This window comes from Rhinolophus sinicus, chromosome 1, assembly GCF_057876585.1.
Source record: "Rhinolophus sinicus isolate RSI-liver-muscle chromosome 1, RSI-T2T, whole genome shotgun sequence".
In the NCBI taxonomy this organism is placed as follows: domain Eukaryota; kingdom Metazoa; phylum Chordata; class Mammalia; order Chiroptera; family Rhinolophidae; genus Rhinolophus; species Rhinolophus sinicus.
The window spans coordinates 137,239,870-137,254,666 of record NC_142501.1 but is presented as its reverse complement, the minus strand read 5'-3'; the positions used below and the strand labels follow the sequence as shown (position 1 = coordinate 137,254,666).

General features: G+C 33.2%; 1 protein-coding gene across 2 annotated transcripts in view; it reads right to left on the bottom strand.

Annotated features, from left to right (window-relative positions):
• Window positions 1-14,000, bottom strand: part of GABRG1 (gamma-aminobutyric acid type A receptor subunit gamma1) — a 52,869-nt gene extending 38,869 nt beyond the window's left edge. Inside the window, exons 1-2 of one of the 2 annotated variants that reach the window (XM_019741070.3) lie at window positions 13,763-14,000; window positions 169-317 (exon numbers count right to left, since the gene is read on the bottom strand). In XM_019741070.3, coding sequence (XP_019596629.2) covers window positions 169-317; window positions 13,763-13,866 — 253 coding nt within the window. In that variant the 5' untranslated portion in view covers window positions 13,867-14,000. The remainder of the gene's footprint in view (window positions 1-168; window positions 318-13,762) is intronic. The other variant, XM_074324630.2, reaches the window with a different exon arrangement.
• Window positions 14,001-14,797: the final 797 nt, after the last annotated feature.

Genomic DNA, 14,797 nt, shown 5'->3' with positions numbered 1-14,797 from the left:
GAACTGTGAAGCTCTCTAATTAGTGTCTTTCCAGTTAATAATTATCAAACCCAGCAGTCTCTGATGTATATCAGACACTCAAGGAATATGAAATCTATGGTTAAAATCATATTAGTAAATATGGTTTTCATAGTCCCCCAAATCTCAAAAAGAGAACTCAAAACTTACCTCCTATATCCGGGCGAAGCTTATTGTCATAGCCTTGAAGCAATGAGTTGAGAATTTGCGTTATATCTCCTTCATGAATCTTTGGTGCCAACACCCAAGTTTTGTTCACTGTTAAATCCTCATCATCTTCATCATCTGCTTTATCAACGCTAAATAATTCCCCCCAGAAAAGGATGACAGAAAGTTTTCAACCAAATTGTGTATTTAAAAAATAGTTTAAGATTATTATAATTATTATAATTTTGTAGGGAGTGGTAAGAGGGGAAAAAGGTATTACAAATTTGTACATTTAGCAAGACTAGCACTTTCATCATATGAACTGTCCTGATAGAATACTCAAAAACTAAGAATTTAGAAGAAATATAACACATAACATCAACAAAATAAATCTTAGCCACCACCACAACTGTCATTAAAGGCCATCGGAATTATGCATTGACAATGTGAATAGTGGCCCTATATATATGCACTACATAATCTGCACTACCACACATGGAGACTCTAAAACACCACACCCAAAACTTAAAATTAAAAGGTAATTAAATACAGGAAAAGTTGTAATAATTAGTCTGGTAAAAGTACAAAAACATCATTGTACAAAAGAAGAATTAAGGAAAAAGGGGTGAAGAAAAGTTTGAGGGGAAAAAAAGTAAGTATTGAACACATCTCTGTTTCTTTCTTTTTAATCAGAAGAACCCAGACTTCTTATTCTAAAAACAGTGTCAAAGATTCTTTTATCATCAAAGCAACAGTGGGTGACTCACCCTCCACATATTTTGGGGGAGGCATGACTATCAAATTTTACGACTAGAAGTTAGAATTTAGGGATCAAATAACCCACTGCCATTATATTGTAAATGAGAAAAGTGAAGACACTAGAGAACTGATTAAAGTACAACCCTTTTTATTAGCCAAACTGAGAGTCAAGTTCTAACCCCAGGAGTTCTAGCAGGGAGCTCCAGTTAATGCTCCCTGCTACAGCTGTGTGCTTAACAACCATAAGGATTCAGATTACTTCTGGATTGTGGTAGAAAACACGTAATACAGATAGTCATCCACGATTCATCAAAAGTAACCAGCTTCTCTTACTTTATTACCCATCAGTACCTCCATCTTCATTTGTCTAAGATCATTCTAGATTTAACACACCCTACTTTAGTAAACATTAGTCCTCCAGTGAAAAAGGGTCAAAAGACTAAACGTTTACATGAATAAAATCAGGTAAATCCAGAATATAATAGTTATTTATATATATTTCAAAGATTTTACAGCTTCCTACTAATAGTAAATATGCAAGTTTATCTTCTCTTTAATTACTCTTTCTACACTATCCATTCAGATCTATTTTGCTTTGGATCTAAACATCTTAGCTAATGCAGCACCCACACCCTTTCTATTAAAAAATAAAATCCAGTTTTACTGAGATGTAAGTAACACATAACATTGTATAATATTTAAGGTACACAATATAATGAGTTGATAGATAAGTGTGTGTGTGTGTGTGTGTGTGTGTGTGTGTAGAAAAAATGATTACCAGAATAAGTTTAGTTGATATCCACCCTCTTTATCCTTAATGAGTATAAATTAACATTGTAAATTAAAACTTAACCTTTAACATATTTGCTATCTCATCTTCACAATAATTCTACTGATCGTTATTTATCAAAAGATAATGGAGTACATTCTTATTCTCATTATTTCTCCTCTCTTTCCTGTCATAGAATTATACTTTTCCCTTCACTGACTTCTGAGACATGTGACCTGAAATTCTCCTTCCTGCAAGAGCATTATATACCCCAGTCCAATTGAATTCAGGTGTGGCCCTGTGATTTGCTTTAAGTGATGGAAAGTATGTGACACGTGTCAACACCAAGCAGAAGATTTAATGTCAGTGCATGGTTAACCATATCTTTCTTATCCTCTGTCAGAAGACCAGCCACACTCAGACAGAGGCTACTCTGTCACTTCACTCCCAGAGGGAAGGCAACATGGACATAGCCTGAGTGAGAAATAAACATCTAGGGTAAGCCATTGAGATTTGGGAGTAGTTTACTACCATAGTGCACAACTTTTATTTCTATGTAAACTACTGGCTAACAGATTTTTAATGAAGTGCTCATTTATATTAATTACTGTGCTGTATATAACTTCAAAAAGTGTATACAACTAGCGGTATGATTTCCTTCAAATAATTTCCTATTATTTTCTCTCAACCAAATATGTACATATATACATAAATGTATGCATAAACTAAAGCATTGAAATTACTGAAGCGTTATGGTGCACCCTCTAGGAAAGTTTTCTTTTCTAATTAGAATTATTGAGATACTGGCAACAACCTAAATTTTAAGGCAGCCGTTTAGCTTGAAATCCCAGTTTCATAGAATGAAACATCTGGTGGATAGAGGCAGGCCACTGGATATATAAGCAGTTGATCTTTCTTTGAAATAGGATTGTGGTCAAATGGAAGTTTCTAGAAAAAAATAAAAGTTTTTTGTTTTTTACAGTAGTAACATCCTGGTAATCCAAACAACATATGTTCACAGTGACTTATATTCCCCTTTTTCTCAGCTAGCTCAGAGGAAATATAAATGCTGACCTCTATGATATCACAAGGCTATCTTTCCTCATTTGGGGAAATAATAGAAAAATTTCTTAAGGTTAATTTTTTCCATATCTTCCTTCCAAGCTCTTTAAATTATATTCAGACTATTCATTAATTACCTTGAATATCACACTGGTACTATTTTGGTGATTCAAAAATACTTGTCACCATTTTAAAAATCGTTCATATAACATATCTGATGTCTAGATGTCTTTTATAGACTGGGAGATTTTTGTAACATTTACATATGTTGAGTGGCTGTTCATTTGGGGAAACCAATTATGACTTTAAGTAATACTCTGAGAAGTTCTAGACTCATGCTCAAGCACTTCTTTTAGATAATTTGAATATCTAAAATTTTATCATTAGTGTAAATACATTTGGACCCTTGAATACATAAATTTACTGCTTGTTTTAATGATTGCTATTTATTGTCATTATCTGCTATTGGGTGCCTATAATGTACCAGTAAGTGCCTACCATGTTTCAGGAACATGTGCTAAGTTATTTCCACATGTTAGTCAATTAATCCAGAGTAACTCCATGAAACAAATATTAATATTCCCATTTTACAGATGAAAAAAATAGGTTTATAGAATTCCTAGAACATACACTATTATATAATAGAGCCAGGATTTAAGAAAATATTGATTTAGTTTGAAGACTCATATCCTCTTTCCTTTGAAGTTTCTATGGTATCACTGCATTTTACCTTTTATTAAATAACCCAGTATGGTTGGATTTTGAGTTTTCTAATTCATAAGATAAGAACACAGCAATACTTATGGTAAGTAATTTGAAGTGCATTTGGATTGTGCAGAGGAGGATGCTTCATCTCTGCCTTTGAGTTCTAGGAAGTTAGAATAATAATCTCAAGGAATCACACACACTGATGAGAAATACTATACTTTCTAATATGTGTGTTCAATATCCAACCCTATGCTTTAATTTATTTATAGAGGAACTGCTATGTACGAATGTGCTAAGTACCGAAAATACAAATACAAATAACATTATATTCTTGATCTAGATGATCATACTTTCTAATAAATGAGAAATCTAGTCAAAAAAATGATACAGAAAACCATCATACTCATATGCAAAGATGCTTATCATAGTATTATCTATGGCAGCCAAATTTTAAACTTATTAGAGTATGTTTAAGTAAATTATGATTTAGCCATATGATGCAATGGACGCATCCATCCATTTGATGATTGTGAAGAGTCTGTCAAAATCTAAAATTATTTTAATAATTGAACGTTATATGAAAAATACATACTAATTTGCTTGTATTAAAACTAATGTATAAATGGCTACAGGTTTAATGGGAAAGCAGCATAATGAATATACTTAGTATGCAAAATAGAGTGTTACAAATTTATTTTTGTATATAGTCATAGTATACTATAATCTTTGTGTGTAACTTTATGATAAAATACACCAAAATGAGTTAGTTTGACATTAATACCTATCTTTTCCTATACACCAGATAGTGTTATTTTCTAATCATAAAAAAATAAACAATTAACTAGAGCCTTTCATAGAGAAGTAGAGCTTTATACTCTGCCAAGAAATAAATAGTGGGAGCACAGAAAATTTGCCACTCAGTTCTCCTGCGGGAACATAGTTGACTGACAGCCCAGTTGCCAGTCCTCTGGAACAGCACTGTGTTTGCACCAATCCCGTAGTGAGTCAATCAATTAATATAAACTATTTTTCATACATAGGGTGAACACTCGAGATTTACCCAGAATGGCCTGGTTTACACCTGTTTTCCTGGAATAACAATTAATTGCACATTCTTTCACTGGTAAAGTGACCTAATTTGGATGATAAATTATGTAGTCACCCTGTATATAGTTCATATTAAAGTGGCTGTGAATATCCTAGTTCTGACACCTGGTGAAGACATTTCTATTAATCTGTTAAGAAAGAGCAGATGAAATTCCAAAGACAGGCCTCATCTGTGATCTGTTGCTCATGCCAAATTAAATTGTGTTTATTTATAAACATCAGCTTCTATAAGCCTAGTAGTCAAATGACAAGTTGTATGACCAAAAAAACCTATTATAATGTTTCTGCGTAGAAGATGCCCTAAAGTCAAAGCCTACGAGAACTAGATTTTAGAGAGTAGATATAAGCACTGATTTTAGATTTGGAAGTCAAAAAAAAAAAAAAAAAAAAAAAAGTAAAATAAGAATTTTTTTTAAAAAAATGTTATTTTCTTTTCACATTTATACTGTGCCAGCCATAAATAGATAGATAGATAGATAGATAATGTGTAATAAAATAAAAAAGAGAATGTATTATGAAATAATAAAATAAATTATGATTCTTCTATAGTATAGAATACTACATCATCGTTAAAAAGGAGGTACACTAAGTATGTACTAATCTTGAAAGATATCTCTGATATGAGGTATCTGACAAAAACAAGTGTTAGATTTCATTTATATAATAATACACACAAATGTATATACACATACCTGTCAAATCTTAAGCAAAAATCTGGAAATATAGGCTCCAAATTTCTAAATAAATTTGAGGACTGGAATGAAATAAGTGACTTTATTATTTACATTATAGGATCAAAACCGTTATGGCATTGGGAAAAAGTTTTATTTTTTCCATATATTTCAACAAATACATATATCTATATACAAAACTTGGAAATTAATATATATATATATATATATATATATATATATATATATATATATATATATATAACTTGGAAAATATTTAAATTAGTTGTTAAGAAAACAAATAAATAAAAATAAAGTGTAACCAATTTGTGGTAAAAAACTTAGAATTTAAAATATTTTAAGTCCATAGAACAGAACAGAGTTTGGATTGTACATTAATGATTCCACAATTTGTGATGCAGAGCATTGATCTAGGAGAAAAAATAAACTGTGACATCTTCATCCATTGTGAATTTTACGTAGTTTCCTTGGTAAGGTAGAATACATAGAACCTTTCAAATTACATTAAAGTTAGGAAAAAGCAGCAATAAAAAATGCTTTTGGCATTGACTGCTTTACTATTAGCTTCAAAAAGGGGTCTGCACAATTCCTAAATCTGTTAGAACATACTCGTAATCTGATCTAGTTAGATTAGATATGAGAATATGTAATTTTATAGTTAATGAGAAAGGGACAGATTGATATCAAAATAGTTTTTAGAAGATCAATTGTTATAGTGGCATATGTTTGGAAAGTGAAAAAACAGACAACTACAAAATAAAGCTGAGATTTTTTTCTTAACATCTTTGGTCATAGATAAGGAATTTCTGTAGATTAGTGATTGATTCTTAATATCACAGCAATACTAGTAATAAAAAATGTATTTTGCCAATTTTTGGAGTATTGTTTTCGTTTCCTTTATTTGCTTAGTTACACAGGCCAACTCTGTTCCTTAAAATAATTTAGAATAAGGAACTCTGTTCCTTAAAAAAATTTAGAAATTAGGATTATTCATTACTCCATGAATAATCCTCAGGGGTATGGTGAATATCCAAAGATTATTAATGTTCTTTTGAAACCATTTTCTTGTATTTTTGGGGGAAAGGGAAAGGAACCATAATTTTCATCACAGCCTATGGGAAAAAAAATGACAACTGTGTTGAAAGTATTTTAAAATGAACACTAACTTCCACATTGTTCTAATTTATATCCACAGAAATGGACAGAACATAAATTAGACGTAGAAACAACTCTTCACGACATTCACATTCTCTCATTCTTTGATGTTCTTCTACATCAGATAAATTCTACAAGGCTGCTAAAATTTTCATGGAGTGCATAATATTGAGGCTTATTACATTATAAAGCGTATTAAAAGATCTTAAAATTAAATGACAGAAAGAAATGGGAATTACATCTTCTGAATGGAGAAAGATATACCTTTTTTTCCGAAATCTTGGGATTATAAAATGAGAAACAGAATGTTTTCATTGACATAAGGATCCTCTCAGATCATTCACTTCTAAAGGGAGAGAATCCAAATGCGTATAACAGAAACAACCAAATAGTAGTAAATTCTAATAGTCAATTCTACCTATGTCAATTTGAAGGTTTTTCACAAAGAACAGTTACTAAGGAAATGGCAGAAACAAATATACCCTGAAAGGCCACCTGCACAGAGTAACAAATTAATTTGTAGAAACCATGTCTGAGTAACACATTAAATTTAATCCAGCAAAATTACTACTTTGTGCTAGTCAATATGGGTATCTTGTGGAAAAGGTAATCCTTACGCAAAATGCTCTGCTACATGTGCTGGGAAATTATTCTGATAATTATATACATTTAAGATGAGAGGTGAAGTATATCCCTGTATTATGTAATTCACAAATTGTGCAACCATAAGTGATGGTCCTAGAAATGTACCCAAAGATTAACCTTTTGGCCAGGACCCTGATTGTAGCAGACTTAAAGCTATCTGGAGAAGCAAATCACACCCAGATCACACCAATAGTGAAACATTCATATTAAACCCATGTTAAAGAGGAAAACCACAAGTCCAAAATGGTATCACTTGTGCTAAAGCCCATAGTACCAAACCTAGATTTAATCCCTAACCTATTGCTGTTTCAACCTTTCCAGGAAAATAATCTTAATCACTTAGTCTGGTATTTCCTGGTCAACACCAAGGAGGTAATCTGTCAAGTGAGCCCTCTGCATCCCGCACAGAAAGAAGAGGTAAACGGTATGATAAAAACTTTTGTGTTCCCTTACCCCACCAAAAAAAAAAAAAAAAAAAAAAAAAAAAAAATGTTTTAGTCTAAAATTAATCCTTTATTATCTTTTTAATAATTCCTTTGTCCCACCCTTCTTCTTACAAAAAAACTTCCATTTTTTACAAGCCCTCAGAGTACCTTCCTAGTTGCTAGATAGGATGCTGTGTGATTAATAAAAAATTGCTTAATAAAGCCAATTAGATCTTCAAAATGTCCCTGTTGAATTTTTTTTATTTTTTTTAACACTCGCTATATCATAGACTTTCTGATCTGCTGATCCAGCTACAGATTGGAAAGCAAGGTCCCTGTTAATGTTACTTCAATATCCCTACAGTTTAGCATAGTCCCTGCTACTGTGTTGCTCAATATATTTGTTACTTAATGTGTTTGTCTAAAAATAAGGAGAAATGGTAAGTCTTCGGATACAGTGTGTCTGGGAGGAAAAGATCCCTACAGTTCAGAAGTTCAGCATTAAACTGAATTCTGTACCCTCTAATAGGATTTTACTAATTTAATTCCACATGTTAGATGACCAGAGTAAAGCATCTCCTAGAAGATACAGGAATATTGTTTTCAAGAGGCTTATCAAATTTTGAAACTATAACTTTGGCCACATAACAGTAACATTATCTCTCTTTCTCTCTCCAATCTTCACTCTCATTGACCCGAATGTATACCCATGACAGCTGAGAATATTCAGTTTTTTCCCAGAGTTGCAATTGATGCCACCCTCCTCAGTGTCCCCACAATAGCTCACCTAGAATTTTGAGTACCAATGATTGCATTTTATTGTTTTTTTTATATTAATAAACTGTCTCAACATAAATTCCTAGAATTTAAGTTCACTGGGAGCAGGGACTCTGCCCTCTTTGTTTTATGCAACTAGCATATATAGCTATATATATAATCCTACAAATACCCTATTCACATTGCATAAACATTATTAGGGCAAGGATTATGGTTTGCTTACCACTGTATCTCCAGGTCTCAGAACTCTTAACACATAGTAGGCAGTAAATGAATGCTAATGCTCAATAAATGTTTACTGAATGAATAGCTAAGAGCATTTCCTAAAATATGGGGCTTCCATGGGTTAAACTATTTGAGCACTGATAAATTAGAGTTTGAGATATTTAAAAATAGAAAAAAACAAAACGTATATTTCATTTACCTCCCACAGAGTACAAAACTCTAACAAGCTTCTGCTTGAATAAGCCTAGTGATAAAGCACCAATTATTTTGTTACAGAGCTTTTGTATTGAAAGTAAATCCCTTTAAGTAGTTTTCACTACGTGGTTATGGCTTGGTTGTTACACCTACACATAACAAAGTCAACTATGATTTTATATAGCATCCTGAAAATAAGTAGCCATCTGATTTCTCAACAAAACTTACCTAAATTCCAAAATTATTTCAACAATTTATATTACAATGCTTTTTAATAGATCGAATACTCCTGTTTGTTAAAGTTTGCCCCCCAAATAATTAATCTAGCTCCCAGAGAACTTAAATTCTATAAGTTTATGTTGAGACAGTTTATTAATATAAACAAAACAATAAAATGCTTTATTTGGTACTCAGAATTCTAGCTGAGCTATAGTGGGGACGCTGAGGAGGGTGGCATTAATGGCAACGCTGGGGAAAATTCTTGCTTTTAATGCTTGAATTTTATGATTTTTTTTTTATAGATCAAGTACTCCAGTTTGTTAAAGTTTTCCCCCAAATAATTAATCTAGCACTGCACATAAGATTTCAGATTATGTGTTAGGTACACAGTAGATTTGTATACTTACTGTGCTTCTCTCATTGTACCATTCTCCCCTCCCATCCCCTCCCACTCTCCCCTTCTTCCTTCTCTCCCTTCCTTTTTGTTTCCTTCATCCACAGTCATGTTAACTGTTTTGACTTATACAGCATTTGTAATCTGAGAAGTGAGGTATTTAGAATGGACACTCTGGGCATAGAACACATGGATTTGAGTCTTGGATTTAGCACTTACCAGCAAGATGATTTTTAATCAAGTTCCTAAAAATCGCTGTGCCCCAGTTTTCCCATCTGTAAAATGGGGAGAATAACAGCATATAGGCTTTATTCATCTTTAATATTTGATTGTAATTTGGCTAAGTGTAACCTTCTAGTCTAGAATTTTGGAGACATTTCCCCCATAGTCTTCTGGCATTGTTGAGACAAATCTCATGGCTCTCTAATTCTCTTTCCTTGATTGTGGTATGTTCCATCGGCACCCTCTATCTTAAAACTTTTGACACCTCTGTTTATCTTTAAAGTTCTGAAGGTATATTTCCTTATTTTGAGTACAAGATGTGTTCCTTTGATTACCATAAATCTAGGTCTTAGCAGTGAGTATAAGCTCCATATAGAAGTAATCATATCTAGTCCATTCAAGAACGAATGATCTTTTTACAAATCCAAATGACATTTAATAATGCACAAGAATCCAAGGAATTCACTCTACTGCACTTAAAAACTCTTTCACTAGAATAAATGATACTAGAATCACTGTGATTCCGTAGAGTATCTGTTATAAGTTCTTTGCAGTTAAATTTTTAAATGCTATATTCTTTCCACAAATGTTTTATCTTGGTCTTAAAACAATCTAGAAAGGTAGATGTAATTTCTATTTTTCACAAATGAGGATGCCCTGCCTCAAATATTTGCTTGACATCACCCTTGTGGGAAATGATGGAGCTGAAACTGGAATTTAAATCTAATTGTAAAGTCTACGATTCTCAGTTGGTACCATGCATATATGCATGTCAATTGTTTTCCTGAGGTCTGTACATTCAATTTATGCTCACTCCTCCCCCTTTCCCCATGGCAGTGATTTATCATGTTTTGATAATATCTCACGTCATTTTTTTTTGTTTTCTACCTTGTCATGTCTCCTCTCCTTTGGGACTCCACCATCATTATTATTTTCTTAGACAAATTTTAATCACCTTCATATAAATGTACAATATTAGATTAGTCTATTTTAATGTTTGAATAAAAGGTCAAATATTTCCTTTTGTTGCTTAGTCAAAAGTGTGTCTCATAGTATATAATGAAATAAAATGAAAGAAGGGTATACCTAAAATCTCTGTACTCAGGGGATTTATCAATTATAGCATTTGCATTTTAGCTCCAAAAATTGTTTTCTTTCAGTCCTTCGTTGAATATTTAATTATCATGGACCATCATACTTAGTTATTTTGCCCTCAAGTTTGCATGGTCATCATTAATATCTTATTAGAAATTTAAGCCAAAAATCTAGATGACTTAAATATACATATATATATATATATATATATATATATATATATATATATATATATATTTCACTCACAAGTACCTCGACAAAATATATCACTGAAATTACTTGAAAACAATATATTTTATAAAGCACGTATATTTGAATATTTTCATTTGGACAACAGAATGCTAAATTGTATATTATATTACTGATTCATAAAATTGTTTTAAAATAAAAACAAGTTATTTTCCTTGAGCTCTCTCAAAATATAACTTCATATCAAAGCTTATCATAAATTACTTTTTAGAACAGCTACAATCTCAAAGCCCTTTCAACTCTTTTTAAAAACCTGATTATAATTAGATTTTTTTTTTTGCAACATTACAAATAAATCAGATGAAGCTCAAGAGATTTTAAACAACTTGTTAAGATGCTATAGAGCCTCATGGAGAATGAAATACAGGAATCATGACTATAGCTTTTAGTTAAACAATGGGATAGGTTTTAATATTATAGTTTAGCAATACAAAAATCAATATAGTGTCTCTCCTTTGTGCTCTTGAGGGAAACTAGTAAGAAAACAAGCTATTTTCCCTGCTTATGTATAGGAAATAATAGTTTCCAATTTAGTAAATCTTAAAATAGATGACTTTGATGACTTGTTTTAGAAACCAGCATAAGATATCAAAATTCTTATAAACACAACCATCTAAGGTGAGTTTTAGAAAGGTTCCTCAAAAGAAGAAGAGAAAAGGAAATATGAATATAAATGGTTTATACATGTTGACATCAGTTATCTCCAACTAAATATTAAAAAGATAAAAAATTTCCCATACTGTCACTACTTTCAAAAGACATGAACTCTTGTAATTGAGGCCCTAAAAGCTCATTATTATGGCAACATATAGCTTTATTTTTTAAATATTTATCCACTGGCCAGAATAACCCAGATAATCTATAGTACTGTGATAAAATGAATTATTATCTATTTTAACTGCATGTCACCTCTCTCTCACTCATATGTATGCTGCAAAAAGTACATGGCATTCCCAATTAGGACTTCCCTCTTGAAAACCACTAAGAAAAGCCAGAGAAGCAACTATTGAGTTATTTTATGTTTCGTTCAAATCTTAGCCATATTGCATGTGAAAAGTTGAAGAAATCATAAGTGATCTGCTACTATTCTTCATTTCCTAGATGAAGAAACTGTTCAGAGGTTAAGGACTCTTGACACATAAAATCATGTCTTCAGACTGCCAGAGCCCATTTCTGTCCACTACAACACAAAACTTTTTAATTCTGAGCAGCTTGAAGAGAATTCCGGGGCCAATTATGATAATCATAGTGTAAATATTGTCAAAAACAAAAGATATTATTTAAACCCAAACATCTCTTTATGCCCTGTAGTAAACATGCCCTTTAGTAGGCAGCTTTATATTAGATTGCAAGGGCAACTTGCACTTATAATGATAAAGGAGCATACAGGTTGTTATTTCAGAAAACCACTGGGTAATTGTTTTTTATTTATTTGTGAGAACACAGATTCATTTGTAATACTATAATATGAAGATGCATGAGAACACTGATGCATGCTGTACCACAATTTTATGATACATTTATAGAAATAAGCCATTATTACCCAACTTATACATAACATAAGGAATAATTAATCAAGTAGTATGTTTGTGCCCATGCAGGACATTGAAGTTCTAAGAGAAAAGGGTAAATAAACTAAAACTATTAATACTTTTAAAAACCATTGAGTGTCAAATATTTTCTGGCAAGTCTAATATTACTTAGCATACTTTAATCTATTCTCTATTTTCAGAGAGAAAACACAGTAGTTGTATCTGGTGGTATTCACAAAAATATTCACTTTAGCTACATACTGAAATTAATCATAATAATAATTCATTTAGTAATGACACAATTAGTCTTCAAGACATGCTTCCATCTGGATAGTGATTGTGCTTTATTCTTGAGTTCTAAGCAGGATCATATAATACAATAATATAATTTTAACTGCACATTTATATAAAACACAGTTATATGATATGAGTCGTATGTCCAAGACCTTTATAAAGTCTATGCCTTAATCCATTTGTTTTAACTCCAGTCTCCAACTACTACTATAGCCAGATGCAGTACCTGAGTATTTTATGATTTTTCCATGATGATTTCAAAGTTTTATTGAAAGGTATTGCAGCCCAAGCAGCCCAAGTCTTGTTCCTGTTAAATTGGAGGCAATCTCTCTCTCTATCTCTCTCTCTCTCCCTCCATCCCTCCCTCTCTCCCTCTCCCTCTCCCTCTCCCTCTCCCTCTCCCTCTCCCACCACACACACACACACACACACACACACACACACACACCCAGGATATTTATATCACATACTTTTTATCTGTAGACAATCAATTAAAATAAAAATCATTTGAATCTGGCTCAATAAAATACACATAGTTATTTCTAACTTAAATATAACCCACAACCCTGATAGGTTTTTAGCCATATTTATAATCCTTTGATATAAAACTTTGTTTTCTCCAGAATAGCAAAAATAAAAGGGGATAATGTAAACGGCAATATTAGTATATAGAAAGCATCATAATACTATGCCACTAAACTTGGTAGTTTCTAAATAACTGTCTTTAAAATCATCAGAAATGTTATCAATGGCATTCATTCACTAAATTTAGTAGCAAAATAATTTCTGCTCCCCACCGCCACTCCCAGTAACTGAATCTTTACTAATCTTGACTGCGCTTCAAGTCAGAAACACCTGAACTAACTAACCTCCGTGCTTCACACATAGGCTAATTTCATTCAATCTGAAAATGGCTAAATCTAATTAGAAAAAAAAAGATAGTAAAATATCACACATGTGCACGGGGAACTGCAAATTACTTAACTTACAATGAGTTTTTGAAAGAAAGAGAAATGAGGGGGGGAGTGTGGCTAGATACTAAAGAATAGTCTTAAGTCCTTGCATTTACTCACCAGTTTCCCAAATGCAGGGCCAGTAGCAGGAACGTGAGCCTCACCCCTCTACTTTGACTCCACAGAAGAAACGGGGAGAAGAGAAAAGCTTTCCAAGAACCCATCGGGATCGTTTCTTCCGCTAAATTCTCAGAACCGGGACTTTTTCGCCCACCTCAGCAGCAGCTGGGTGAGTACAACAAGGGAGAGTGTGGGAAAGAAATACACCTCCCGACCAGGTAGGATGCGACTCTCGGCGGAATTGAGCCTAAGAGCCAATCAAACCGAGAGGATGCGGGCATAAATTATCTGAAAAAGAGTTGGTCCAATCAACGGCCCCAAGGGGCGGAGCTCCCCCTACTAGAAATTGAGCCCAGTAGGGAAAAGGGCTCCGTCTTGCTAAAAAACAAACCTCTCCTCTCTCGCAGCCCCCGAGGAACCTTTGAGTGGCCTTGACAGAGTCTCTCCCTAGGAAAATGCGGTCCCCCTGTTCCTCACGGCCTTCTTTCCCGCCTGACTATTTTAGGGGCCACTGCCTCTTTCCTCTCCCGCGTTTACAATCGGAATCTGTCTTCTGAGACCCGTGGGAAGGTTGCAGTGCCTAATTGGTTTTCCCCGGGCTCGCGAAGGTTCCGCTAATTTTTGTTAATTACCGTTAATTTTGAGTGTGGGGTGGTGTCTCATTTCGCTTTGCAGCCCCAGCACCTGGCACAATGCCCGGCACAAATGAGTTTTAGAGATTTGGGGCTGGCTTAGTGCATTCCTGGTAATTCCGTTTCCTAACCCCTTTCCTCTGTCTTTATGAGTGAGATGTGCAGTCTTCTTCTTGCTCCTGTCAGCAGAAGATAATACTAATGAACAATGCCTGGCAAGAACTATCTCATTTTACAAAAACATAAACAAAAATCCAATTTTAAGAAAGGTCCTCTGAGCCATAGCAGTTATAGAAGTACGGTGTTTCCCCAAAAATAAGACCCAGCCGGACAATCAGCTCTAATGTGTCTTTTGGAGCAAAAATTAATATAAGACCCAGTCTTATTTTACTATAATATAAGA